The 15,059-nt window shown below is 38.9% G+C and overlaps 2 protein-coding genes across 7 annotated transcripts in view; both read left to right on the forward strand.

Moving 5' to 3' along the window:
- The window catches only part of ptpn13 (protein tyrosine phosphatase non-receptor type 13), a 58,803-nt gene extending 55,740 nt beyond the window's left edge, over positions 1–3,063 (forward strand). For 3 of the 6 annotated variants that reach the window (XM_034709191.1, XM_034709193.1, XM_034709195.1), the window contains 10 exons: positions 67–156; positions 254–360; positions 458–513; positions 598–695; positions 793–941; positions 1,029–1,119; positions 1,549–1,886; positions 1,972–2,187; positions 2,266–2,328; positions 2,440–3,063. In XM_034709191.1, the coding sequence (XP_034565082.1) occupies positions 67–156; positions 254–360; positions 458–513; positions 598–695; positions 793–941; positions 1,029–1,119; positions 1,549–1,886; positions 1,972–2,187; positions 2,266–2,328; positions 2,440–2,517 (1,286 nt within the window). In that variant the 3' untranslated portion in view covers positions 2,518–3,063. Of the gene's footprint in view, positions 1–66; positions 157–253; positions 361–457; positions 514–594; positions 696–792; positions 942–1,028; positions 1,120–1,548; positions 1,887–1,971; positions 2,188–2,265; positions 2,329–2,439 lie in introns of all 6 variants that reach the window. The other 3 variants (XM_034709190.1, XM_034709192.1, XM_034709194.1) reach the window with 1 other exon arrangement.
- Positions 3,064–5,334: 2,271 nt separating this feature from the next.
- sdad1 (SDA1 domain containing 1) lies at positions 5,335–13,939 on the forward strand. The gene is made up of 22 exons (XM_034710045.1): positions 5,335–5,572; positions 5,947–6,051; positions 6,149–6,247; positions 6,369–6,479; positions 7,311–7,382; positions 7,479–7,579; positions 7,678–7,735; positions 7,831–7,905; positions 8,024–8,125; positions 8,214–8,283; positions 8,384–8,487; positions 9,443–9,500; positions 9,585–9,643; positions 9,737–9,813; positions 9,917–10,014; positions 10,110–10,186; positions 11,623–11,755; positions 11,896–11,987; positions 12,074–12,261; positions 12,363–12,447; positions 13,470–13,631; positions 13,746–13,939. The coding sequence occupies exons 1-22, from the start codon at positions 5,483–5,485 to the stop codon at positions 13,791–13,793; spliced, it is 2,064 nt and encodes a 687-aa protein (XP_034565936.1). The 5' UTR covers positions 5,335–5,482; the 3' UTR covers positions 13,794–13,939.
- The last annotated feature ends 1,120 nt before the right edge of the window (positions 13,940–15,059 follow it).

Consider the following 15,059-nt stretch of genomic DNA (forward strand, 5'->3'; position numbering starts at 1 on the left):
AGTTTTTCATGAATTCAACCTTACTTCTGACAAACAAAACACCTTGCATGCTGCTTTTTTATTCAGATCTTAGTGACGACAGTGGAGCAAACACAACGCTCATAGCTCCCGGGAGTGAGCGGAAATCTATCAGCTTCCCTCCAATACCACCAATAGGTAAAACGACAGGCTGGAAAGTGTGCATGAAATATCTGTTGATCAATAATACATGAGTAAATCTAAATAATGTCCCTTCATCCTTCATGTTTTACAGACTATGAAGATGATCCACTCGAGCATAAAAGAGTGTCGGAGCGCAGTGCAGAGCTTTCAGAGGACACTGACTGTGATGGCTCTTCTTTACCTGATGACTCCCCTGAGGTACAAATGAAATCCACAAGACTTGATAGATTATTGAAGCTATAATCTGCCTTTGTGCACATTTTAACATATTTTGATTATGATTCGCTGATAATAGAGTTCCCGGAAAGTTGAATGGCAAGAGGAGAGTGTTGACGATCCAAGGAGCGAAAAGTAAGATTCCACTCTACCGGATAATGTTTAGATAATCGATCTCCCTTCGTCATGTCTCACTGTTTATGTTTTTCAAATAAGCAGCTATTTGCAGATGAGTGCTGGACAGCCAGATGATGATGAAATCACATGGGGGAGTGATGAAATGCCGATTAAGAATATAAACTCCAAATTAAGAGATGGTAAAACCAACATTCTCTGACTTGAAAATGCTTTGGTGCATTGCTTTGGTTGTAATTCTGCTTCAACCGTTTATCCCTTTGCTTTGTTTTACCCCAGATGGGCCAATCATCACGGAGGACGAGCTGACGTCTTTGCCCCTCGTCAAAGTTGTCCCTGACGGTCAGTACACAGGGCTGAAGCTCAACACTGTGGTCCGTATGATGAGGGGACTTCTGGAGCAGAAAGTCCCGCTGCAGGAGTTTGAAGTAAGAATCTGATTTGTGTTTCAGTGACTGTGGATTGATTTAAATTCTTTTTTTTTTCTACATGAACATCTGTTTTTTTTCTCTCAGAATCTACAGAACCTCCAGCCGCTGGATGACTGTTTGATTGGTCAGACGAAGGAGAACAAGAAGAAGAATCGCTACAAGAATATCGTCCCCTGTAAGAAAAGTCCCTCATGCGTTGACCCGTACTTTGCACAGTTTCCTTATAAAGAAATGGAAAGCTTTTTAAAAAATGTAATCAATCAATCAATATTTATTTGTGTAGCACCAAATCACAACAAACGTTATCTTAAGACGCTTTTACAAACCTAGACCATAATCTATTGAATTATTAACAAAGACCCAACATCAAGTCAGGATACGATCCAGTCCCCTCTTACTGACAGGACTTGATCTTATCTCATCTTAATCCCTCATGAGCATTGCACCTTGCAGTATTTAGCTAGTTGCAGCGGCAAGGAAAAACATCCTTTTAACAGGCAGAAACCTTGAGCAGAACCAGACTCATGTTAGACAGCCATCTGCTTATTAGATTTATGGTTGGACATCTTTTGAAATATGATTCTAACAAGATCATCTCTTCTAGTTGACACAACTCGAGTCATGCTGGGAAAAGACGGGGGCTACATCAATGCCAACTTCATCAAGATGCCTGTGAAGGACGAGAGCTACATGTACATCGCCTGTCAGGGCCCCTTACCCACCACTCTGGGGGACTTTTGGCAGATGGTTTGGGAGCAGAAGTCTAACGTGATCGCCATGATGACGCAGGAAGTAGAGGGAGGGAAAGTGAAGTGTCAGCGGTACTGGCCGGACACGCCAAGGACCGCAGAGATGGTGGACGACAGGCTGCAGATCACACTGATCAAAGACCAATATCTGGACAACTTTGTCATCCGACTCATCGAGGTCAAAGATGTCCAGGTTAGTTTATACAATGCTTTTTTGTTTGTTTGTTTAAATGAATCACTTTTTTGACACTTTAAAGTGAGAGTTTCTCCCTCCACAGACCAATGAAATCCAGTATGTGACTCATTTGAACTATACGGGATGGCCAGACCATGGGACACCCTCACAACCAGAGCAGCTGCTCACATTTATCTCCTATATGAGGCACGTTCATCGATCAGGGCCCATAATCACACACTGTAGTGCAGGCATCGGTCGATCAGGGACCCTCATCTGTATAGACGTGGCTCTGGGTCTCATCAGTAAAGATGCTGATGTAAGTAATCCATCTTATTTGTATTATTTTTATTGTTTTGTTCTTGCTGATCGCGGTCTAATAGACACTGTTTTGTAGTTTGATATTTCAGATGTCGTACGGAACATGAGGCTTCAGAGACAGGGAATGGTCCAAACAGAGGTGGGATTCAATGTTTGCTTGTAATATTTAGTAGATCTCTGACTCCTTGCTGCTTTTTGATTCTTAAACCGCACATTTTCTTACACATCTTCTCCCCCTTTTTTTTTACAGGACCAATATATTTTCTGCTATCAAGTGATCCTCTATGTCCTCAGATGTCTCCAGGCAGAAGAAACCATCTCAGGATAGCGGACACCACATACTGTTGTCGTATACATGCTGGGTGACTGTTTCACAGGAACAAAACAAAAATGGAGGAGAGCTCACACAGGCAAACATTGCCAAATTACACTACAATTTTTTTTTTAAATGCCTTAAAATATACAATTCCTTGAGAGTAAACTCTTTTAAAGAAGTCTATATTTTTATGTTTGCTTTTTAAGTTCTCTCTCTTTGGCTGCTACTCCCTTTCAATGCATTTATGAGAACTGCTGATTGTATTTCTTACCATCATCCCCAGGAGAACACACATGGTTTCCCCCCCACCCCACAAGATTCTTGGATATTTTAAAAATAAGTATGAAAGTGATCAATGAGTTCATATTTTATGTGGAACAAAATTGTACTTGTGTATTTTGAATCCTATTTTGATGCTGGAACATGCCTTGACAGAATACTATGTCAGTATTTGCTTTGTAAATCTATTATACAGTAATTGCTTACTGCCTGAGGTAAATGATGAAATTAAAAGTGTACATATTCATCTCCTGAAGATTAAACTGGATACATTTTAAATGTGATGTCGTGAACAAGTTCTTTTTTTAACTCAAAAATGTGTTTTTTGTGCATAAAGCTCTTGGCATACATCAGAAAATGTCTGGTTGTAAGCATCCATGAAATTTAGAAACTGCCATTACACTTAAAACTACATCCACTGAGAAGTAGGACTGGGAGGCGCTACAGCCTGTGCAACTGTAAAGCTGTTGATTTATTAAAAATGACAACTTACATTATATATTACAGTAATAAGACAATATGATGGGGGATTTTTTGTGTTAACTTACAACCTGTGGAACTTTGGTTTGTGATGATGGTTGACTTGGTACTGGTTTGCAAAGGACGTCAAAATAGAGCAGGGAATTTAATCCTTGGACCCTTTATATTGCTCCTTTCCATTGCATTCTAACTAATATAACACCAGCCCCCGCATTGCATCATTTTCCCTGTATAATGTTGTAAACATAAACCTTGAATGAATGATAAGCTCAGAGTAATCAATGATGTTCAGGAAACCAGGTAAGGTTGTTCTCTACTGGTGTCCTCTGTGGTTCACCACCACGAGCTCCAAAAATCAAATTACATATTACTGAAATAATTATTACAACGTTTAATGTGCCAAAACATCTCATGAAATTCAGATCCTTTCTAGCAGTTTAATTCGAGTGGACAAGGTCCTCCGTGTTGAGAAGGCTTTTCTCTCACTGTGGATTCAATGTATTGTTACTAGTAACAAAAGATTTGTAAGCAGTATTGAATTAAACAGTTTGACAAAAAGCTAAATATTTATCAGAGAAGAAGGCTAGCCAGCCTTTTCCTTCCCAATTTCACAAGATGAGCTCAGTCCATCGTGGTATCACAAGAATAAAGTGATAAGAAAATACATTTATTTTGACAAGTGCTGCCGATCTCTTGGCCAGGTCACCCTATGAAAGAGGTCTTGATCTAAATGGGTTTTATCTGGTTAAATAAAAAACATTGACTCTATCACACCTTTACATATGGGCTGTTGTATTTTAAAGCTTGTGCAAGGAACTTTTCATAGTCACAGTGTCCCCAGTGGAAAGAGCAGTCTTTGCTGATTTTGCTCTGGAGTGTAAATATTGTTTCTGGACAGAAAAAAAACTCATCCTACTCTATTAAAATATTCCAGGTAAAAATACCTCACCCGAAGTCCTGAACTTGAAAAAAGTCCTCATATGCCCTGAACCTGAAAAAAGTAATAATACCCCTCTGTCATGACCTGAACCTGAAAAAGTAAAACTGGAGATCACTGTTGCTGATGATGGGGCCCCGTGGAAGTGAAGAAGGAAGGCTGCAGTTGGGAGTTGGTAGAGTGGGGGGTATGACGGGTTGTAGGTTTTGTAGTGGAAAGGAAATGCCTATAGACTTTAGAAGGAAGCGATTAGTGTTAGTGGCTAATTATAAGGGAAATCTGCAGGGACACAGTGATGGCCATCTTACTAAAGGTATGTTGCAGGAGTGCTGGGGAAATGGAAGGAGTCAGAGGGATTACTTTGGCAAGATAGGAAATGTCATTGCAAAAGAGTAGTGCACCCAGTTGTGGCTCTATGGATGCTGATGTGTCCGGATGTTGATGGCATTTGTTGGAGGCCAAAAACAAGAAAAGGCATGCACTAAGTATGGGAGTTCACATTAAAAGAAGTATTGGGCATGGTTGAGGGAGCAGAGGTATTGTTAGCTTTCTATAAGAACACAGGGTTTTTTCCACTGGATTTGAGGTGAATTGTACGGAAGAGGATTAGGGCCACTGAAAAAAAAATAATTTAAGGTCAAAATTTTTTTTTAAATTATTATTCTGAGAAACAAATCAGAATTCTGAGATTAAAGTCAGAATTCTGAGATTAAAGTTACAATTCTGAGAGTAAAGTTAGAATTCTGAGAATAAAGTCAGAATTCAGAGATTAAAGTCAGAATTCTGACTTTAATCTCAGAATAATAATTTAAAAAAAATGTTGACCTTAATTTTTTTGTTTTTTCATTGGCCTGTATCCTCTTCCGTAGAATTGGGAGGTTACTGAAGGGATTTGGTAGTTATTAAAAAAAAAAAAAAAGTAGATTAGGGTTTACTATGTGTACAGGAGGTGTATAAACGGGCGTGTTTCTTTTTTTTCTCTGGGATTTTAAATGTTTAAGCCTCCTGTCTCATCCACACTCCGGGACAAAGGATGTCGATAATGCGCCATTAAGCTGGATGCCAACCGCCGTAAAACACGAAGAAGAAGAAGATATACCTCTGAGATAGCTGCGCATGCGCATACCTGAAGCAATCCGGAAGTGGCTAAACTAGACCGGACGTGACGTCTAGGGTTTCATGGCAAGTTTAATGGCAGCCTACAGAGAGGCCACGCTTGCTGTGTTTTCCATACTTCTACTTATTATTTAGAAATATATATACACATAATAAGATTTGAAAATGTCGGGGCGACAAAGCAACAAATTACCAAACAACCTACCACAACTTCAGAATCTCATAAAAAGAGACCCACAGTCATACGTAGAAGAGGTAAGTGTTTTTAGTCTGCATTGCTAACCACAAGTTTTAGCTAGTGGACATCCGAGTCAGAAGAACCCCCTTTATCTGCCATGATTGTTAATACATAAATCTCACTCCTGTTTTTAGTCGTTTATATTTCTTTTAAAACATAAACGTTAAAGGAGGACCGAAATCGACTGAAAAACATGTCATAGAGAGGTAGACTTAAGGCTAGCTTCTATGCTAAAGTAGGAGGTAAACTATACTATATTATATATTATAAAGTTGTGTTCAAAAGCAAGAAAACTTATTTTGATGTCTGTTAATGGAGTCTGTCATTAATGTTGTCAATACATAGTCATTACTCTCGTGTTATTCATCTCTGGTGGTGGTTCCTTTCACAGTTTCAGCAGCAGTACAGACACTACCAGTCTAATGTGCAGATCTTCAAACTGCAGCCTGACAAGCCAAACAAGGAGTTGGCAGACCTTGTCATGTTTCTTGCTCAGGTACGTTTTTGTTTCAGTATTCTGTGTTCATAATCAGTGCTGCATGTCATCTTCTTACCTACTTTGAGTTGTGCATTTAAAGTTTTTTGTCCTTTAGATTGGTCACTGCTACCTTCAGCAGCTCTCCACCTTTCCACAAGAGCTGTCTGAGTTACTAATGAGTCACCACACAGTCCTCGAGCCCGACCTCAGAATGGTGAGAATATCCGTCACTCATCAGAACAAGAATAATCACCAGATTTTTTCTTCTAACACGTTAGCTGATGTTAATGCTTTGGACATGGTTATAATTCTGTGTTTGTTTTTGCGATCGTCAGACCTTTTGCAAAGCATTGATTCTCTTGAGGAACAAAAATCTGATCGACCCCTCTGGCCTCCTGGAGCTCTTCTTTGAGCTGCTGCGATGTCACGACAAACTTCTCAGAAAGGTTGGACATTTTGAAACTCCCTTTATCTTGGCCACATTCATTTGTATTCCTTGTCATGACCTGGTTCGTATTAGGGAGGATGAGAGAGAGCAGGTTAGAGCACAGGTTGACTGTAAGATATATTAAATAAACCTTGGAGACTGACCTGGTACTCCCAGGTGTGAGCGACCTGCAGGTATGCTAAGTTTGAATCCGAAAATGGCAAATTCTGCACGTGACAGGATCATCACTGCCATGGAAAACGATAGATAGGTAGACCTTTTATTGTCTTTAGCAAGGAAAATTGTTGCCACAGTCTGTACAAGCATACATACATGGAAAAACATAAATAATAAACACCCTTCCAACCTCACAACCATTGGTGCACATCACCCCACATATCTCAGGAAAACCCACATATATATCCACAAGAGATAACCAAATCAGGCTTGTGTGCAGTACAGGGATCTGTATCTACCACCAGATGGGAGCAGTGTGAAGAATAGGTAGAGGGGGGTGTTGGGGTTCGTGTTATGGTGCATGCTCTGCATATGATGGCTCTGTTGTTGAGGTTAAACAGGTTGGGTGTGGGTAGGCGGATGATTTTGGTGCCACTGGTTGTGATGTAAGTTTGTCTCTATTGGAGATGGTGGGAAAAATATTTAGTAGGCTTTAAAAGTTTTTCAAGTGTTTTACAACACACTTAAATAGTTTGTAATTTAAGGAAAGAGTCAGTAGTTGGTGGTAGTTTGGGGTAGAGGGAGAAGTTGTATGTAAAAACTACCACTAGACTTTCTTTTCTGCCGTCATATTTTGAAGTTAACATTTGGTTCTGTCTCTCCTTTTCTGCAGACATTGTACACCCACATTGTCACAGATATCAAAAACATCAATGCAAAGCACAAAAACAACAAAGTTAACACAGTAAGTACATGCAGTTTGTTGTTTGACTGTGTACGATGCATAGCAGCTCGAAACAGTCATCCCTAACTGTCTGTGTTATACTGTTGTCTGTTTCAGACGTTACAGAACTTCATGTACACAATGCTGAGAGACAGTAACCCCTTAGCTGCAAAGATCTCTTTAGATGTCATGGTGGAGCTCTACAAAAGAGACATTTGGTGGGTTTTTATAATTTGTATAATCCATTAACTCATTTAATGTGAATATTTTGCGACTTTTTGCTACTTTTACCTGATTATATATATTTTTTTCAAAGGAATGATGCCAAAACAGTGAATGTCATTACGACAGCATGCTTCTCAAAAGTGACAAAGGTACGTTTTTGCACATCAACAGTAATGCTCTCTTTTTTATCATATAAGGTTAAAAACATCCACATTCATCCAAACCTGCCTATCCTTCTGTTCAGATTCTGGTCGCAGGTTTTAAATTCTTCCTGGGCAAAGATGAGGATGAGAAAAATGACAGTGGCTCAGAATCAGAGGCAAGTATTCAAAAATAAAAATTAGCTCATGAAAGGCTCATTTTCATCACAGAAAGACGTGATATTTTCTGTATGATTCATTTATCTGAAAGATTCAATGTGGTGTTTAATTTTTCAGGCAGAGGGACCATCAGTCAGAGACCTGAAGGTGAGATTCTCCACTGGCAAGAAATCCACCAAAAACAAGAAGAAGCTGGAAAAAGCTATGAAAGTCCTCAAGGTACCACTTTTTTTAAAAACTCAAGAAGCATGACTCATGTAATCAGATCTGTGCCAAAGATAATTCAATTGTGGGGTGTTTTGAGCAGAAAAGCAAGAAAAAGAAGAAAGTAGAAGTGTTCAACTTTTCTGCTATTCACCTGATTCACGATCCTCAAGGTCAGTCCCTCTGTCATCCCCAAACACTTAAAACAAAGAGTTTGTATTAGGTATTTTATGTTGCTGATTTTTATATCTCTCTTTTATTTATTGAATCAAGATTTCTCTGAGAAACTCTTGAAGCAGTTGGAGGACTCTAAAGAGCGCTTCGAGGTGAAGATCATGTTGATGGAGCTCATATCCAGACTGGTTGGAATCCACGAGGTAAGTGACGTGGCTCTCATCACCTTGTCTGTACTCATCAGTTTTCCAAGGTGGCAGATGATGTCCATGATTTCCTCATGGATCTTGGTGATTCTAGAAAGCATTGTCTCTAGAGTAGGTTCACAGATTCATATTAACTCTAAAAATAATTCAAAATGATGTACCCCATGTCCCAGTGGAAAGCATATATAAGATATATAAGTAGTGGCTCTGAGTAAAAAATACACAAACTAAAATGTAAAACTTTGTGTGAAACAAGAACATATTCTCTACGCACCCTACGGTAACTCTCCAGGGACATATGGTTCAAAGAGGCGAAACATAAACCTAACACAGGACAGTCTGTTACATTAGCATTAGCAATCATGTGGCTAGCGGCAGCTGCTGTTCTCTTTACTGACACGACACTCTGTAGCGAGTGGCATGCAACCGGACAGGTTTCGATCTCGCTCTCAATCCCAATCTCTCCCAATATTCATGTTCTCCGTCTTGCAGCTGGATACTGCCAATGTGAATCACGCACTGTCTCGTGAGAGTTGCATTCAGAGAAGCCTTGGTTCTAAGCGCGCTGTAATGCATGCACAGCTGTATCATGGGTCTCATACATAGTCTCATCCAGCAGAGCTTGTAAAACAGATTATGAGTTTTACAACAATACTAGCTGGATTAAGTTAAATTGAATAAACACAAGACATATTTTAGTTATTGTTTTAATTAATTATTTTTGTTAAAGGAAAATAACAGTGTGCAGCTCAACTTTCTTATCTCCTGTGCGACTATTATCTAGGCAAACACAAGTATCAGATCGGGACTCGGTATCACCAAATATTCAATATTAAAAATATCGGCTCTGGATTGTGGGCCAAAAAAGCTGATCGGGACATCCCGACTTTACATGTATTATGTATCCAAAAGTATGAATGAAATGAGACTGAATTTATCTGTTCTTTTCCAGCTCTTCCTTTTTAATTTCTACCCATTCATCCAGAGGTTTCTTCAGCCACATCAAAGAGGTAAAAAAATAAAGAAAAAATCAGAATCCTGTGTTTTCTTTTCTTGTTATATAAGATTTGTTAAACAAGCTGTTGTTTTTCTAGAGGTGACAAAGATCCTCCTCTGCGCTGCCCAGGCCTCACATCAACTTGTTCCACCAGAGGTACAGTAAGAGCTACACATTTATTCTTTTAGATGCACACATAGACTCAAAACAGAGATATTTCAGTGTAACATGCTGCTGAAATTCCTGTAGGTTATCGAACCTGTAATCATGACCATCGCCAACAACTTTGTGACGGACAGAAACTCAGGGGAAGTCATGACTGTGGGGTAAGTGGTGGCTTTGTGTATTTTGAGGTATCAGTCATCATTGGTCAAAACATATGATGTTCTGATGGGATAGACCATAAATCTGACCCTTTGTCTTCTTTAGTATCAATGCAATAAAAGAAGTGGCAGGTCGCTGTCCACTCGCTATCAATGAAGACCTTCTGCAGGATCTCGCCCAGTACAAGACCCACAAAGACAAGAGTGAGTAATTAATTGTACCAGAATACAGAGCTTGGAGGGGTGTGTGTATATTTGTGCATCCATCTCACACAAAGGACAACATCTTTCTCCCTTAGATGTGATGATGTCAGCAAGAGGACTGATCCAGCTGTTCAGGAATCTAAATCCACAGATGCTGCACAAGAGGGACAGGGTGAGGCAACAGTGAATACCTGTGTAGATTTGACTGAATGAACACTTTTTAAAAAATTAAATTATGTGTTTACATTGAAAAATATCCAATATAGCTTGGTTGTTAACACTCTTTAACTTATCCATATGTTGTCATGTTATAAAAGCAAATTCTGATGATGAACATAACCTTAGCCCCAACAAGAAATAGTGCTTGATTTTGAAGTGAACTGCAGACTCGCCGGTAGTCGTGGCATTCATGTTTCTCCCTGATGTATCCAATGCAAACATCCCCTAAGGTTAAATAAACAAACAATAAATTGAAATAAGACCACTGTAAGGTGTGAAACACATCAAACTTATATTCCAAAGTTATCACAAGAAAAACATCTCTAGGATGATGCTTGAGAGTAAAATAATACAGACGTGGACACAGTAAGAAAACGGTGTCTGCATGGAATACACAACTCTGTGCTGTCTCAAAGTGACAGCAACTTAAAGCAACATCTTTATTTAGAAAAGGGGGAGTGAATTAACTACAAAACACATTAAAAAATAATTTTCTTTTCCATTACCAATAACATTTCTTGATAAAAGAAATCACATGTAATAAACCTTAAAGGTATATTAACGCTACTGTGAGGAGTTTTTAATGGTTTAATGGAAACTGACTGAAATTAACACTTTTTAAAAATAAAAAACAAGACCTTTAGTGACAAGATTTCATCTTTCTGGATAATTATTTTAATGCCTTTATTCACTGCCAGGGGGTAGGTTTCAGATAGGACAACTTCAAGAAACAGCCTTGTTTACATTTTTCAGAGCAAATGAGTGATACATTTGCTTGTTAAAAGACAACAGGAGGAGATTTTTGACAACTTAGATCTGAAGGTCAAAAAAGAGATAAGACGTACCACCTTGTTCATAGAGGGCTCTAAAAAGTTCCTCACAGGAGCTTTAACTAGGACTATTATTAAACTATATGTTCAGGAATCAGAAGAAAACAGCAACACAGCTTTGCCTCATACAAGGAGGATATAACATGATCATTAAAAGCATGAAAAGAGTTGCACACATTTTTCCACTTAGTAGGATCTGATTTAGCCAATATTTTTTTAGTTTAACTTGTGCATCTGGCAAAATCCTGCTTTTTCAAATACTCTTGTTGAACAGATTTATCAACTTTGCTTCCTAGATGTCACCTTAAGGCTTGTAAAAGTCCACACACTTATACAAGGCACTTTATGACGAGTCACGTATCAACAAAACAGCTTTTTATACTTGGTTCTGTTGAATAAGAGGTTGATCCTCAGGGCTCTGCTAATGATTTTTGTAGCACTTGTAAAACAGATGCACTTAATAAAAAAACAGCACAGTTAAGATCCAAGAGTCAGTACCGACAAGTTAGTATGCATATTACAGAGGGAGTTATTGTTTACCTTTTTCCTTGTTCTCCAGGGGAGACCCACAGAGGCGTCAACAGAGGCCAAGATCAAAGACTATGGAGAGCTTGAGGCTAAAGACTACATCCCTGGAGCTGAAGTCCTGGAGGTAGAGGAGGGGGAGAAGAAAGAGAGAGAAGAGGATGAAGGTGAGCAGCTGTGGTAAAATTGAATAAATGTGATGAAAACATTGTGTCTTTTTTCATTCATATGTTCAGAAAAGATCCAGCAGCACTTTGATGAGATGATTGATATCGGGCTAACATGTGTTAACCTCATTGTGTGACAGAAGGCTGGGAGAGCGCCAGTATAAGTGATGATGATGAAGACGGCGAGTGGATAGACGTTCACCACTCGTCTGATGAAGACACAAAGGAAGTGGTAAGCCTTTAGCTGCTTAAGTTCTTCCAAGCTGCTGACAGTTGATAATATATCGCTTTAATGAGAGTCCCTTGTCTTTGTGTCAGGCTGAGAAGCTTCAGAGTATGCCAATGGAGGAGAGGAAAGCCAAAGCAGCTGCAGTCAGTGGCAGCAGGCTCCTCACTCAAGATGACTTTAAGAAGATCCGCCTGGTTCAGCTGGCGAAGGAGGTCAATGCTGCACCAGGGAAGGGCCAGAAGAGGAAGACTGTGGACAGCGACGACGAGGGTGACAGGTCTGGAAGCTGGATTTCACCCTACAACTTAAGGCATTCTTTTGTTGACGGCGAACAATGTTTATACCAGATTCGTTTTGTCTCTTCTTCAAATCTTACAGGGGGGAGGTGCTGACTTTGAGAAATATTGAGAAGCTGCACAAGAAACCGAAAGAGGACAAGGAATCACGGCTAGCAACAGCAATGGTAAAACCTTACACTTAATAGAGACTGATCTAAAATAAACTAAAACTGGGACTCATTTGTGGCCAGTTAAGTAAGGGATAATGTATAGTTAGCAGGTAGCTATGGGAAATAGAATCACGGAGGGGTCTTGTCCACCCTAGTAACTCCATAACTACCTGCTAATCATACATTATCCCGCTTATTACCATGCTACTAACTTAGAATACAAACACGGTGACAAAAACATTGATTAAAAGATCATTTTATTGATTTAAATTGATTTATGTACGCAGTTTGTAAAAAATAGTCCCAGTGATTCGAATGCAGGTAACTTTCACAATGGATTCTTATCTGCCTGTTGCAGTCGATTTAACAGGAAACTGTCCTCATTCAGCTCTCCTTCTACTCTGAGCTCTGTGGTTCACACACCTTTTAAAGTAAATGAGGCAAAAATCACAACTTTGAACACTGCTGTTATTATCACCATTGCTCATCATTTAAGTTTGTTTGTAGCAATTGGTAGCTTAAAGTTGCTCTCACCTGCTCTGCTCGTTGCTAGGAATGCTGGACAGGATCCAAGATGTAAATGTCCATGTTGTTCAGCCAGCCGCATTAGCATGCTAATCGCAACTAGTGTTGACATGACATGTGATTAGTTTGCCTCTGGTGTTGCTCATATTAGTGAAAGTTAACAACCATTGTCAAGGGGTTTTGACCAATCAAAATCAAGTATCTTACACAACCAGAAGATCAGTAAGAAAGCCAGTTAATTAAGTGCTGCAATAGTGTAATAGATGCATATGTGTAGTGCTGCTCACTAACTAGCTACATTCCTTTATTTATTGGCCTTCCGATGTGAATCACATATTCCTAAAGCCCATAAAAACATGGACAAATTGCTTGTTTTATCTGATCAAACTACCAAAATCTGAAGATTCATTTGAACTTTTAAAACTTATCAGAAGATATTCCCTAATAAGCTTCATAAGTTCTTCTTTAACATTTTCAATTATTAAATAAGTCGTGCATTGGTTTTTTTCCAGGCGGGAAGGACGGACCGTAAAGACTTTGTCAAGAGGCATACCAAGTTGAACCCACACGCCAGCACCAGCAACAGGGAGAAGAGGAAAACGAAGAACTTCATGATGATGAGACACAGTAATAATGTCAGAACAAAAGGCAAACGCTCCTTCAGAGAAAAACAGGTATGTTTAACACATCTGAACAAAGTACTGTACTTGACTCTGGATAGATATGCTTCATACAATTTCAAGACTTTACATTTCAAATTGAAAACATGTTTTGTGTTTTCTATTCAGATGGCTCTCCGGGATGCGCTCCTGAAAAAGAAGAAGCAGTATAAGTAGGACAGATAAACCTGATCATTGATATGGCCTCATTATATTGTACTTCCCCTTTTAACCCTGTAAAATGTAGTCTGTGTACCATTGTATTATATCAAGAGAAAAAACTGCATTTGTACTGTCCTGAAATAAACAATCTTTGACAATTCTGTGGTGTTTTTTTTATTTGTGTAAACCATGTTGTTGTTTTGCCCCACCTTTGTTTGTGGGTATTTTACAGACACGCAGTGAATACAACTCAGTGAGGATGTGAAAATGCTGTAAATGTATCCTTTTAAAGATTTAATTGGCCAATATAGTTGTATAACAGCTCTTATAACAGTCCAACATTCCCTTATTTTGAACTTTACCCTCTACTTTACTGCCATATACTGAACATAACAGTGTTATTTACTGGAACCTTTGGTGAAACATCCATCCATCCATCTTCTTCCGCTTATCTGGGTCGCGGGGGCAGCAGCCTCAGCAGGGAAGCCCAGACACTCTTCTCCCCGGACACTTCCACCAGCTCTTCTGGGAGGATACCGAGGCGCTCCCAGGCCAGCTGAGAGACAGTCTCGTCAGCGTGTCCTGGGTCTTCCCTGTGGAAAGACCCAGGACACGCTGTTTTCTTAATTATTTCAAGCTGTTTGATGGTTGTCAAGTCTGATGTGTACGGAGGAGGATTAGGGCCACTGAAAAAAGTAATAATAATTTAAGGTCAATTTTTTTTTTTTAATTATTATTCTGAGAAAAAAGTCAGAATTCTGAGATTAACGTCAGACTTCTGAGATTAAAGTAGAAAAAAGTCAGAATTCTGAGATTAAAGTAGAAAAAAGTCAGAATTCTGAGATTGAAGTCAGAATTTTGACTTTATTCTCAGAATTCTGACTTTAAAGACTAAGACTTTTTTATTTGCCACTGCCTTCCTATCTTAGATTATTTTAACCCACTTTAAATTAAAATTTTAATGTAATTTTTAATATATTTATAATTTTCCTTTTCTTTTCTGTTTTATCATATTTGTCATTTTAATTGTGTTCTTTTATGCTTGTCTGAATGTCTCCAATGCTTTTAATGTGTTAATGTAAAGCACAGTGAGTTGCCCTCGTGTATGAAATGCGCTATACAAATAAAGCTGCCTTGCCTTGCCTTGCCTTTAAACTCAGAATAATTATTTAAAAAAAAAATTTGACCTTAATTTTATTTTATTTTTTCAGTGGCCCTAATCCTCTTCTGTAGAGGGGGCTGCACTCAGCAAACAGCACTTTTAATGAGTGTAGTATTTTG

Source organism: Notolabrus celidotus, chromosome 19, assembly GCF_009762535.1.
Source record: "Notolabrus celidotus isolate fNotCel1 chromosome 19, fNotCel1.pri, whole genome shotgun sequence".
Lineage (NCBI taxonomy): Eukaryota > Metazoa > Chordata > Actinopteri > Labriformes > Labridae > Notolabrus > Notolabrus celidotus.